Genomic DNA, 14286 nt, shown 5'->3' on the forward strand with positions numbered 1-14286 from the left:
GTATCAGTATATAAATACAAAAGAGAGATATCAATAAAGAGTTTAAGTAAGGAACAAGAAAAGTCATTTGAAAGAGTTTTACTTTAAACAATGTCCACCACTTACAGCAACTGATCTTATTTGATGGTTGGCAATTCTTTTAAAGAGTTCAACAAATGCAACAAGTATTCTAGTCTTGTACTCTGTTAAGACGAGTTAAAAAATTTTTTTTTTTTTCTACAGATAAAAATTCTTTAGCAGGATGGGAGCAGGCAGGGTTTGAACCCAGGAGGAATTAATTTAAAGTTGTTCAAGTGGCAATAATTTCTAATCTATTCTAAACCTAAAACAAAATTACATTAAAATCTTTATGGATTTAGATATATAGATAAATATAAGTTTTATACTAGCATTTATTTCTTAAAATTACAGACATTCCTTCTTCACAGAAGATAATTATGTCCTGTCCATGTGCCAATCTAGTTGTGGATGTTAATTAGAGACTAACTGCTAAATCATTGGTTTTCCTAGCTGATTCAGGCTACTCATTCCATGCTCTTTGTAGCATTTGTACAAATTATTCCTAGAATTTGGAATAAGAAATAAACCTTTATCTATATGTTTCCTTTAAGTATTTTATTAGGTTTTGTTTTTGTATTTGCAAATTATGGTTTAGTGTTTTATGTTTTTTGCTTTTTAGTCTTCTGTCATGAAGCATCTTAAGTTCAGTTATTTAACTAAATGTATTTATCAATGTTTTTTTTTTATCCAAATAACTGCTTACAAAAATTAAGGGACTTTCAAAACTTAATGGATTGGAATAACTTGTACATAACATTTATTAGTCCATTTCTTAAATAGTGTTTTTTTTTCAGTTATCGTTTGATTTCATTAGTTAACAAATGGGTTATTTATTCTAATTTTTACTTATTTCATAGCTGCATCATCCCCCATAATTTTAGCTCATAACTATTAAATAATATCACCTTAAAAATATGCTTTGGCAAAATGGTGGCATTGAACAACTTGGTATAGTTAGCTTGCTGAAACCTTGTTAATAAAATTAAATACTTTCCTCTCCATTGAGTAATTTTTTTTTTTACTTTTCATGGAGCTTAAAGGCAATATTATAACTAAATATAAATAATACAATAAATATGAATAGATACAAGCATGAGCAGAGAAAGCTCTGCTAATTGCAAAATTAGGAAATCCCAACTACAAAATGTAAAATTCATTAAACTTAGGGTTAAATATACTAAGTTGATACAAATTAAGCAACAATCTGAAAAGCACTTCCTCATGAGCTAAAACGGCAAGAAATGTTTTCTTAATAAGAAGAATCTGTGGTAATTTTTAGACTAATTATTAATTTTTAAAAATTAAAGAATTTGTTTAGCATTTTCAAAGCTACTTTATTTTTAATAAAATGCATATGGTTGAGAATATAACTTATTCAAATGTTATACAAACTTTATTACCTGGCAACTTGGTTATGGCCATCTTGAAGAATGAATTCACTTTTGCAATGCTTAATGATGCACCAATCTTTATTCCAAAGTCTGTCTCAGTTATCTTCGCATGTAAGTAAAGGACACAATTACATAAATATTACTGTATAGATAACACATTACATTAAATGTTTACTGTAGAAAGAATTTTCTAATGTAGTTCATTTTTATAAGTCTGGTAAAAATGATTATAGAATGTAAAAAATTTTAATAAGAAATAGTTTATTTCACAAACCTGATTAAGTTCTTGGATACGTGAAATATGTACACGGACTGGATACTTGGTATTGCTCAACTTTGTGTCCATGGCTGTTTTGATTTTTGTTAAAGTGATCAGTGAATGTTTCTTTTTAAATAAAGTTTTCATTATCTTATGGTTTAATAACCTGCCATCTCAAAGAAAGTTTTCTAAGGTTAAATTATGGGCTTGGAAGAAATATGTAACAAACCATAAATTATGCTAACATGCCATTACAGGCACAGCAATAGGAATGGGTAACATAAATTATTTTCATAACTGACAGTCTAATTATAGCTCACCAATGATTGTGTTTCCACTAACAAGTACAGAAGTTGGGTGAGCCTTCTGTATTTCATAAAGTTCTGGTAAAGATGCTGGAGACAGCCAGGTAACTTCCCCAGACACATACTTTAAAACTTCCTGATCCAACTTTGTGCAGTTGATCTGTCATAAAATTTTGTAATAATGCAAATCATGTGGATTTATTGGGGCTGTCCATTTAATTTTGTTTGTTGGGTAAATCAAATCAAGTGGATTGTGAAAATTTTGATTACATTCTTTTAGATACAATATAAGACTTCATGAAAAATGTTAATATTAAGAGTACAGCTTATATTCTTCTAGCAAGCTTTTTGCTGCTGAGCAGTGAACTATTTTGCAGACAGCAAAGGCTATAAAAGGCTATATGACATTTTTAACAATCTTGACAAATTAATTTTAGTTCTTAATTTAAAATGTAATTAACAAACCTTTAGTTCTGGAGGAAATATTGGTTCTTGTGTTGGATCATATATTAATAATTGTTTGTCATCCTGTTAAAAAAAGGTATTTATTTTTGTGTTAAAATATTACAAAGCCATTTAAAAATTACTTTGTTCACTATAATGTAATCTACTTAAAATTTGCCTTTCTATAAGATTACAATTTATTGAATATTAAAGTGACATTTTAGGAACACTTTTCAGACAGTTCCTGGAGTCAGACAGATGTCTGTTAGATTTGACCTTACGTTCTTACCAAACTTAAATGTAAAGTAACAATAATACATAAAACACTGAACCATAATCTTCAAATACAAAAACAAAATCTAATAAAATACTCAGAAAGACACAAAGATAAAGGCACATTCCTCATTCCTATTGCTAGGACTAATTTGTACAAATGCTCCTTCTTCCCTAGTGATATCAGAGCATGTAATGGGTTAAAATGCCTGAGCCAGCCAGGTAAACCAGTGACTTGGCAGAATTTAAATCATTGATTAACATACATCACTAGATGCATGATGCGTCAAATGTAATCTTCTTTTTTGAAGTAACATCTGTATTATATTAGATAAGATTAGTTTTCAACCAAAACTTTTATGAGAAAAAAAAATTGAACTATATTTTCCATTGCTTCAGGTGACTTAAAATATCTTGAAAAATTATTTAAAAGGTTAACTTTCTGGATGGACATTGAATCTACATCGTATTTTAATACAAAATAAACTTAATATGTTTGGACTAATATAGATTCCTGTTAGCTAATAACATAAGGCAGTTACCAGACTAGCCAATTACAAAATTACTCTAGGCCTATATTTAAATAATTTAAAATTTCTTCAACTATTCTAAGCATCTTTATTAAGTTCCAAAAAGAACTTCATAGAACCAATGCTATTCTAATAACTTAGGCAGAGGATAAAAATATTAAAAAACTAGTCAGTCAACATTTCTATTTTTCTTCCCATGTCAATAGAAATTTAAAAAATATATAGGCTACTCTAGAATTAAGCATATTATTTAATAAAAATTAACTCTAATATTTAACAACTTTTATCTTTGCTTAAGTTAATCTTAATAATAAAACAAAGTTTAGACTCTCTAAATTGATATTTGTATATACTTAACAAGTTAATCAACAATAACCTTTCAATCTTAAGTTGTTAAAATTATCATAATCAAAGCCAAAAGTCTTAGAGGAAATGTGAGTGGTACCTTTCCATTGTTATCATTTGAGATAGCATCATCTTTTTGCTTTCCATTTTTGCAACAGTTCTTACCCATAACACAATTATTTTCAACTCTCTCCTGTTGAAAAAAAAACAACACAATACAGCACATTATGACTAGATCTACTTTTCAGAGGATGTGTTGTCAGCAATGAGGTACTGTCAAACCAGTGTATAAAGAAAGCTTTATTTCAACATTTTACCAATTAAGTATAAATCAGGACAGAGAGCCTTTGTCATTTTTTGTCAGGAAGAAAGTTAAGTTTTTGAAGCAGCAGGCATGTGCAGTGCTTAAAAAAACTACTGTTTTGCCTGATAGGTATTAGCAGGTCTCTGTCATTGCTAGCGTCAAAACAAAATAAACATCATAATGTCATTACCAACAGAAAGAGCATCAATCATGTTCAACAACAAAAAAGCCAGCATATTTAAAAATTTTCAATGATCTGATTACAGTGTGCAAAAATGACATCAAAATATATGGGAGGGTTTCATCATATTGCGGGTGATTGAGAAAATAATGAATTTTACCTTATCAAATGAGAGAAGTAATTTTAGATAGCTGGTTTGTAAACAGAACTTTTTTGAAGTATTCCATGGCCCCGGATATCCTTGTAGCTTAGTATTTAATTTGTTTATTCGACATAAAGATCTATGAAAAATGCAAAATAAGCCAAGCAGAATCTTTAAATGTTTCACATTTCAAAGGAACTGCAAGTGCTGATACAGCTTGGTACCAACAGCACCGCAGGCTCTATAAGGGTGTAGCACTGTGTCCTGCAAACTCCCTAAATGCTGAAAACACAGACACTGCATCCGAAATATACACATTAGCATTAAAGAAAATGAATGAAATTTGCATGAGATATTGAATGAAGTTGTAGAAACCACACTTTGAATGTTTGGTTATTCTATTGATTGTACCAATAGACATTGCGTTTCCATACAGAAGTATTATGGTTTTTAAAAAGAAACATTCTGATGAGACAGTTTGCTCTCTGTGATGACTGTGAAGTGTAGGTCTATCTTTTCTTGGAAAAAAATTCAAAAAGTTGGAAGAGTTTCAGATTCTCCCAAAATTTCTAGCAATGCTGTCTCTAATAAATGGAGTCTCAGTTGTTGATATAGACCTAGATCTATATAGTTCTAAGGGTAATATAAAAACTATTACCAATCATCTGACGAGGCTCGGTTTGGAATTCTTGTAATATTTTCTGTTCTAGACATTGGGAAGTGACACTGAAAAGCACTGGATTACTTCGCCATTTAATATGGAAAATATGAGTGCTGGTATTTCCATTGAGCAATAAAAAGTATTAATTGAGATGACAGATGATCAGAATTTCCAATAAATATGCAAGAAAAATAAGTGACAGAATTCAAGAAATCCAACATTTACAACACAATTTATATGGATCTGGGGCCTAATAACAAGAGTTAGAAGCATATTTCATAGTAAACACAGCAGTTAGGGTGGGTGATGATGAAGAATAATGTTGACCAGTTAAAATTCTTCATGTGAGCAAGGATCTGATGTCAAATAAATGTGCTAATGATATGTCAGTTGTTGATATTATAAATCTACTATACTACACCTCCTTTTTTTTTAACAATAATTAAAGTTGAATAACTTCAATATCACATTAAAGTCTGCATTTTAATGATTATAAAGTATAAAGACTTGTTCTTTAAGAACATGGGTCAAAACCAACAAAGTCATTGACAGTTCACTGGTTCTTGAAAAGTGGTAGACCTACATGTTTGAAACATTTTGAAAACTACTGATTTATATTTAGGCTTCATCTAGTCTAGATCAATAAATTTTCAGAACATATGAAAATGATATAGTTCTATAGCTGCCTATCTTGCTAATTAACATTGATAAAAAAAAATCAAAGTTTCTTTGGTATATGCAGCCATTTTTTGGTGGTAAATAACTTTTTGCAAAGGACAAGCAGCATGAAGGGATGTTAACTCAAAATGTTTCTCTGTAAGTTTTATGTTAAAAGCTAAAATATTTTAACAGATTACTAAATATGAAGGTATTAAACTCTAGATTCTAGAAGTCAATAGCCTACCTGTGAAAATTCACTAAAAGCTTGTAAAATGGGACGATATCCAGTACAACGACACAAGTTTCCTAAAATATTGATACAAATATAATATAACATTAATTTAAATTCTGATTTACATTTACATTTTGTACTAGATGCTACATCTAGGTAGACCTTCTTTCACAGTAATGGCAGTTGAAAAAAAGTGCGTGTGTGTGGGGAGTGAGTCACTGTGAGTGGACATTACTTATGCTTATTGTTCACAGATATTTTGGTCAGCCAAGTAGGGACTACTGTGAATTTTCACTACTGAATGTTTGAATTTAAGGCTTTTAATTCTAAATGCCATAATGTATCCTTGAATTTACATTTAAAAAAAAATATTTTCAAACAATATTGTCCATAAAGTGATTATGATTCTACTTCAGCTGTCTGAAGGTAGAAATTTATTATATTATTAACACTAGTTGTGGTGTAAGATGTATTTTAAAAATTGTAATTATTGAAATGCAGGATTACATTTAATATAGGCCCTATATATCTTTTTTTTTTCTTCAGTGAAAGCCAACCAACAAAAACCTAGAACTTTTAAAAACTTTATCTTTGCTCATCTTTCACGTTTTGTCTAAGGTAGAGTGCCACAATTAGTGACACCTAAATTATAACCAGGTAGGGAAAGACTATTTTACAGTGTCCTAGGACTTCATAAAATTTGCACACTGAATATGTTAAAGAGAAAATTATATTAAATTTACATGTACTTCATTTCTTTCTTCATAAATTTGAGATGCTTTTAGGTGTATTAATATTATATTATTATAATAATAGGGGTCTCCACTTACTAAAATCTGGAACTGTGGACACTATTCAAAGCACATATTTTGGGATATTGTTAAAATTATTAAAGCCCCAATCTGCATTTTAAATAAAATAATTAAAAAAACAAAGATTAAAAAACTATAAATAAGTAGATTTATGCTTACCATCAAAATTTTCTTGAATTTCTCGTAATGTTGGCTTTGGATTGTTTCTGAGCAATGTATACATCGACATAATAAAGCCTGGAGTACAGAAACCACACTGGGTTCCATGATTCTCAACCAACTGTTTCTGTACCACAAGAAAGAAAATTTAATTCGATTGGTTAGTTCATAGTTGAGACCCAAAGAAGAGCACTTGCCAAAGACAGGTGCAGACGACAAAATACATAGACCCTATGTGGACAACAGCTTTTGTTTGTTTGTTTTACACGTTTCAGATGTTCCTTCAGAGTTGAAGATAGTTTACTTCCTAGTCCAAACCTCCTGCAGGACGACGGGGGATGGGAGCGGGCAGGGTTTGAACCCGGGACCATCAATAAAGCCAAATGACAGCCCAGCACGCAGACTGCACAACCATGCAGCCATCCTGTTTGCATTAGATATGGTAAAATATGCAGATCGCAAATGGGTTTGTGTTGTTTGTTTGTGAAAAAATACTTTACTCATTCTAAATATTCGGAATTGAAGACAATGCACTATTAGTTCATAATTTTAATGATTTTTTTTTTACTTGAGTAGAAATACGACATTAAATATTTATTATCTTACCTGCACTGGGTGAACTTTCCTTTTGATATCACCAACACCTTCAACAGTGGTCACTGCACGTCCATGCAGACTACAGACAGTTGTTAAACAGGCATTGGCTGGCCAGTGTATAAAATGTTAAGGAATAGCCAACAAGAAAGAACATCTCAAAAATACTTGAAAACCACTTTTTTTTTTTTAGAATGTTTTTATGTGTTTGTTCAGGTCCAGTATATGTTTTAGAAAACAGAATACTGTTGTAGGTAATTTAAAGAAGAGATATTAAAAACATATATAAAATATATTTAGAGTGTATCTTCAAAATAGAAATTTGGCCAGAAATCACTAGAAAGTAGGCAAAGTGACAAGGATACTCAATGGTGTCTGTGACACTATTATATTTTGAAATCATTACTGTGCAAGCGCCACATCCTCCTTGACCACATCCAAGTTTGCTTCCAGTCAAACGTTCTTAATCAAGTTAAGGTCATTTTTACTTATACATAACAACATTTCAACTCCCTTGGTATCTTTTTTCCTATCAAACTCTCTTTTTGTTTTCTCTCTGACCCACACATATTTGTATTTACTTATTTATTATATATTCATATACAGAGTTAGATGGACAGACAGAGAGACTACATACAGTCAGCAGATAGATAGATAGATTTGCCATTGATTGTTTATGCATAGTGTTTTTTTGTTTATTAAGAAGTGAAATTATGGGATATACCAGTATGCATATGAATGACTTCAATTTCATTGCAAATAAGATACACTTGATTTGAGCAATATTACTTTGATTTTAAGCTTGAATTTTTTTTATTGGAATTTTTATTACAAAACATGTGTCTGGCCAGATGAAACTTCCGTAGTTTGCCCATCACTGATTACAATTGTCTCCATATTTTAGACTATTATTAAGATTGAAGTTTTTAAAATACTTGAATAAAAATTGCTATTGAAAATTTTTACAATAAACTAAATCTAAGGGAAACATAATTGAATGTCATTGTTTCCAAATAAATGAAAAAAGATTTGAGCTATAGTTTTAACAACATCTTAATGCATAGCAGTTTATCTTTGCATCGATCTTTATATCAAATCCCCTTTATTCCCACTAGTTAGTTGCCCATTGGTTTTTAAATAAAAATAAGTTTTAAGCTCTAGAGTGAAAGTCTAAATGTTCCTTCAACTTGAAATCATTTTGTGCTATAAAGGAAGAGTTTAGAAAATTGCAGTATAAAAAGTGCACACAAATTATTATATACCTTTAAAAAAAAGTAGCTTATCAGCACTTCCTTTTTTTTTTTTGTACACCCGATACACCAAAAAAAAAAAAAAAGCTACCGGTATTAATAGTATTAATAGTTTTCCCGCCATGTACGAAAATCTCCAATAACTATTTGATCATAGGATACGTTGTTTTCTTAAAAACTCCAGAAGAGTTAATTCAGGGTCTGGATTTTTTAGCTCGATCTGAAAAAAAAAAAGGGTCCAAAGTTAAACGTCTATAACTTAAAAGACATCCACAGAAAAACTAATCCGTACATCTAGTTTGTTATGTTCATATTATGGATATAGAAAATATATAGACTGACCAGAGATATTTATTCAATCGTTTTATTATATCTGTATTTATAGAGAAAAAAGTACAATGATGGTTAACAAAGACATACAGACCATTACTTAAGCAAGAACATTCAAAATGAAATTATTGATACCATGGGTCAAGCTGTTCTGCAGAAAATTGCTGCTAGAATCAAGTCGGTAAAGTATTTTGCAGTGATTCTTGACTGCACTCCTGATATGGCAGTGATATCACTCATCAGAAACACATATCATTGGCACACAGATCAGTTTATCATAGTTGAGAGTAGCACTGGTGAAAACTTATTTAACACCCTTATAAGAGAAATGGAAATTCTGGGACCAGATATTAAAAACATCAGAGAAAAAGGATGGAGCTAGTATAAGTAAACTGCCTGCTCAGCAACAAAAAACAAAAGCTTAAGGAACTGTTTCATATCTTGCTTGTAATGATAGGGTCTGCTGCATTCCTCAGAGATCATTGATGACAATTCCAAAGTCGCTTCAGGTGAAAGAAACTTTTCCAAACTCAAATTGATCAAAACCTACCTTAAGTCAGTAATTCATCAAGAACAATTTAGCACTTCTATAATTTCCTATAAGCAGAGACATTAACTAAGAAAAATTTCTAACAGACTTTGCTAAGAAGAAAGATCCACTTATAAATTTAAATATGTCAATGGTAACTGTTTTTTTTTTAATAGCTTGTGAGTTTTTGTTTTTTCTTTAGTTACTTCCTATGCATGTTGTATTAGAAATGTTATTATAAGGCATGTCTTTGAGTCCGAAAATTCCTGTGCCGTCTGCGTCTGTCCTAGGCAGCAGATTTTTTTTTTCAAATGTGTATCCCGTGGACTTTGTGATTGACCTCCATCTGTCTCGTTCTGAGGCCGCATGCAACCAAGTGCTCTCTTCTATGTCAGCTAAGGCAAGTTGACGCCTAAGCTGGTCTTTGAAGCGTTTCCGTGGGGCGCCTCTGTTACGTCGACCACCTTTTAGCTTACCAAAAAAAGACTGCCTTTGGTATACGTTCGTCTCCCATACGGATACGTGCCTGCCCAGCGTAACTGTCGGACCATAAGAAGTCCCTCTATACTGTCCATACCGGCGTTCGCAAGAACATCGTTGTTTGTGCGGTCTTGCCACCGTATGTCCATGATGGAGCGCAAGCATCTTTGGTGAAAGCGCTCAAGTAGTCTTAGTTGCTTTCTGTATAGTGTCCATGTCTCAGGATCCATACAGAAAGGTTGAGAGAACCACCGCCTGGTAGACATTGATTTTTGTAGGCAGGCGAAGCGATTTATTCCGACAAACTCTCGCCTGAATGCGTCCAAGAGATGGTTATCAACTTCCCTTGAAAGTGAGGCGTCTTTTGACACTATACTACCCAGATTTGTGAAGTGGTCTACCACATTAAGGGGCTGTCCGTTTACGTGATCTTCGGGGCTGAGTAGGTTGTATTGGGTGACTTCTGGAACATGACTTCTGTTTTCCCGAGGTTTATAGATAAAACCGAAAGAGGCTACAGCGTATGCGAATTCATTTACCGCATCCTGGAAATCATGTTCATTGTGAGCTAGCAGGGCGAAATCATCGGCACAGAGAAGCTCCGTTATGACCATCTCCTTTGTTTTTGTATGGTATTGTAGACGTTGAAGATTGAACACATTGCCGTTCGAACGAATCCGGATGTAGATGCCTTCATGCCATCGCTGCCTCATTTGACCCAGCATTATGCCAAAGAAGATAGCGAATAGAGTAGGAGCAAGTACACGGCCCTGCTTCACGCCATTTTCTATTGGGGAGTGATCAGACAGGTCACAATTGTGTCTGATCTGGCCTTTTTTGTCCCATGTTAAACTGCTTGAGAATGGATAGGAATGTAGGTGGGCATCCCAGCCTGGCCAAAATCCTCCAAAAAACATCGCGACTGACCGTTTCGAAAGCATTGGTGAGGTCTACAAAGGCAGCGTATAGGTTTAGGTTCTGCTCTAACCGAGAGGCTAACAGACTTGTTCGCTCTGTGCTGGGAGAAGTGCGTGATGGCCCCAACTGAACTTCGAGATTTCGTAATCATATCCCTATACAAAAAGGGGGACAAGTCTAACTGCTCCAACTATCAAGGCATTACACTTCTGTCAGTAGCAGGAAAGATCTTTGTGTGGCTCGACCGACTAACCCACTCTTTAGTGGATGAGGTGTTATCTGAGAGCCAATGTGGCTTCAGAGCCAGTAGAGGTACATATTTTTTCTGCGACAATTACAAGAAAAATGCAATATGATGATATAATCAATAGTATTAGTTGTTATTGTAAAAAAAAGAAGATGGGCCTTGCAAGAATCCATTGAATTGGGCCCCGCAATTCGTAAGGCCAGCCCTGATAGAAATATATTTAGGCCTGTTATATATATATATATATATATATATATATATATATATATATATATATATATATATATATATCTTTCTTGTAACATCGCTAGATTCTATTGGTATTTGAAATCTAAAAGATTTCGTCATTCAATGAGGAAGTTCAAAAGTTAAAGAAGTTAACACTTTTCATTTGTTTTAAGTCAATAATTAACATTAGGTTTAATTGTCTAGTGAGCGAAACTAATCACTGACCTTTTTACCATTGACGAAAAAAATCAACACATCAGACGTCTTGATCATGTTTTTTTTTAAAATAGTTTTCTTTAACTCTATAAAATAAATATAACAGAGAAGTCAACTTTTATGGAAATATGTAATCATATACAAAAACAACACAAAAAAAAACAAACGAAAGCTTCAGAGGACTAAAGGAAGATTTGTGGGAATATACCTTGGACAAAATGAGCCACTGACATAAAAATTAAAAAACAACATAATGCTAGATCCCGATATGAGAGGTCGGGAAAGTCCTTGCTCTTAACCTTTTCAATCCTAAATCAAACGATGTTTTGATAAGGCACTGTCTTCCAATTCCGAAGAATACGGTAGGACTATATATAACGTGACCGGTTGCGACCAGTATATTTTGCTCTATCTGATGCAAACTAAGCCGTTGTCCGCCGTTGTTCTAGGCCTATTTGTTATTAATCTTCAGTGACTATTTTTGTGTTTAACCGTCTGGCACTTATAGTAACGAAATGTTACTCGTCAATAGGGAGGTTTTTTTTCATCTATTCGAAGATGAGAACAATCTCTTTTCGAAGTGGAGTACGATCTTTGAAAAGTCAACTACATGCAAGGTCTTGGTTTGGTTGGTACTATTAGCTATGAGTTTTATGGCGTGTCTTTATTTTTTGAAATCTTTTGCCTTGTGGCCTACCCAGCTCTAGTTTTAATCCCGCATTCATTGAGTAGGCCAATATCTTAAATGTAGAGTTTCACTATCAAGTAAACAATGTCAAGGTCGCTAAATTTAACTTCAATGTCGCCAGCTAAATAAAAGTTACAACCGAAAGTGCTTAAAAATTATATACAACGATTATCATTTTAAAAATAGAAACGAATCAAGCTTCCCATTTTGTACACAGAATAGATCAAAAAGCTTGCTATTTATTGCAGTGGCGTAACTAGGGTCGGTGTGTCACCCCCCCCCCCCGAAACAATTTAACACCCTAACCTAACTATCGCTAGTTTTTTTTCTTTTTTTCTTTTGGTTGAACCATAATACTGTAAGCTAATTTATTGATTGTTAAACTAGAAAATGATTGTCGATTGAATTCTAGAATTCAATGTTTAAGACATTTAATCAATAGTGATTACATAACTTAAAATTGTAAAATGATTGAAATTAGAAACATTGAATTAAACGTGTTTTCTTTACTAGAGGTTATTGAAGAGCTTCTTACGGAAACGGTTTTACATTATACTAATGTTTCTCAAATGCTTCTAAAGAGGCACTAATCAAATTGTCGTCCTGCGAAACATCATTGATCAAGGCCTAGAGTACAAACATCATTGACCAAGGCCTAGAATACAAACATCATTGACCAAGACATAGAATACAAACAAAGGCTGATGATCAGTTTTGTGGATTTGAAACAGAAAGCGTTTGTCAATCACTAAGAAAAATAGCAAGAGAATATGGTATCCCACAACAATTTGTCGAGATTCTGCGAAATCTCTGCAGCAAATGAAGCTGTTGTATTAGAACAGAATGGTATAACGGAGATCTTTAACATCAAAATGTGTGTGAGACAAGGGTGTATCTTTTCGTTATTTCTCTTTCTGCTAGCTTTCGATGGTGTCATAAAAAACACAAATCAGGCTGCATTCGGCATTCAAGAACCAAACCGAATGTCGGATCTGGACCAAGCAGACATAGCATTACTTGGAATACAATGAAATGTACACAATAGATGACGGACAGCCTTGATAGAAACACACTCAAATGTATGCGTAGTGGCCAAAGGTCACCAATGCCCCAGTCAACATTGGTCCTACAGATATTGAACACAAAGAAACGTGAACCTACTTAGGTAGAGTTATCACAAGCGATGGAGATGCAAATCACGATGTTAGGTAGGAAAAGTAGGAGCCGTCTTTCAAAAGTATCAGAACAAACAAATCATATAGCCTGGAGACCAAGATCCACCTCTTAGATGCCATCATTGTCTCAACGGCCACCAACGCTTCGAGACTTGGAAGGTTGATAAGAGTCTAACCGTGGCTCAGCAGTGATGGATGAGAAGCATCCTAGGGATACCATAGCGAGATCATGTTACCAATAAAGATATCTTTTCACACACGGGCATTCGCCCTTTATGAGAAATGGTGACCGAACATCATGGTACATTTAAGACGAAACATGTTTACTAAAGCTTTATCTTGAACACGAAAAGAGGAAAGTAAAAACAAGGCGATCCATAAAAAAAAAATCGTACCTTTTCAGAAGACCTAAAATCCGTGGGTACCAACAGGCAAGAGGCTTTGGAAGTAGCCTTAGATCAATTTTTATGGAGAAAGCTTGCTACCTATGCACAGAACGGCGTTCGAGGGCCTGAGTGTTTCTCAAACTTTTGTAACCAGAAATGCTATATTCGGCTCCTAGTTGGTCAGAGAAGATGTCTAGGGTAGAGCTGTAAGTTCACTCAGAAATCTCTGGGTCGAAGCCCCGGGCGCCAAACGTTTTTCTGCTGTCTTGAGATTCAGAAACTCTTTCTCCTGGCGTCTATACGCATTAAAATTACAAGTGAAGTAGAATTTTTGTTTGTTCAGACATAAGATGGTTGCATACTATATAAATGCCTTTGGAGAGACGCATTGAAAACAACTTTTTGAATCGAGTAAATAGATTTTTTTCATTAAAAATCGCACCCCCCCCCTCTCTTTTTTGTAAGCAAGTAACGTTTTATACAACAG

At 33.3% G+C, this 14286-nt stretch overlaps 1 protein-coding gene across 7 annotated transcripts in view; it reads right to left on the bottom strand.

Moving 5' to 3' along the window:
• The window catches only part of LOC106056890 (xanthine dehydrogenase/oxidase-like), a 35051-nt gene that overhangs the window by 19634 nt on the left and 1131 nt on the right, over positions 1-14286 (bottom strand). For 2 of the 7 annotated variants that reach the window (XM_056035092.1, XM_056035095.1), the window contains exons 2-14: positions 13809-14095; positions 11560-11636; positions 8765-8822; positions 7718-7814; positions 7365-7473; positions 6759-6885; positions 5800-5861; positions 3708-3800; positions 2481-2543; positions 2031-2175; positions 1726-1799; positions 1461-1554; positions 106-182 (exon numbers count right to left, since the gene is read on the bottom strand). In XM_056035092.1, coding sequence (XP_055891067.1) covers positions 106-182; positions 1461-1554; positions 1726-1799; positions 2031-2175; positions 2481-2543; positions 3708-3800; positions 5800-5861; positions 6759-6885; positions 7365-7473; positions 7718-7814; positions 8765-8822; positions 11560-11607 — 1047 coding nt within the window. In that variant the 5' untranslated portion in view covers positions 11608-11636; positions 13809-14095. Of the gene's footprint in view, positions 1-105; positions 183-1460; positions 1555-1725; positions 1800-2030; positions 2176-2480; positions 2544-3707; positions 3801-5799; positions 5862-6758; positions 6886-7364; positions 7474-7717; positions 7815-8764; positions 8823-11559; positions 11637-11758; positions 11799-11849; positions 12209-12247; positions 12291-13808; positions 14096-14286 lie in introns of those variants that run through there. The other 5 variants (XM_056035091.1, XM_056035093.1, XM_056035089.1 and 2 more) reach the window with 4 other exon arrangements.

Source organism: Biomphalaria glabrata, chromosome 7 (assembly GCF_947242115.1).
Source record: "Biomphalaria glabrata chromosome 7, xgBioGlab47.1, whole genome shotgun sequence".
Taxonomy (NCBI): domain Eukaryota; kingdom Metazoa; phylum Mollusca; class Gastropoda; family Planorbidae; genus Biomphalaria; species Biomphalaria glabrata.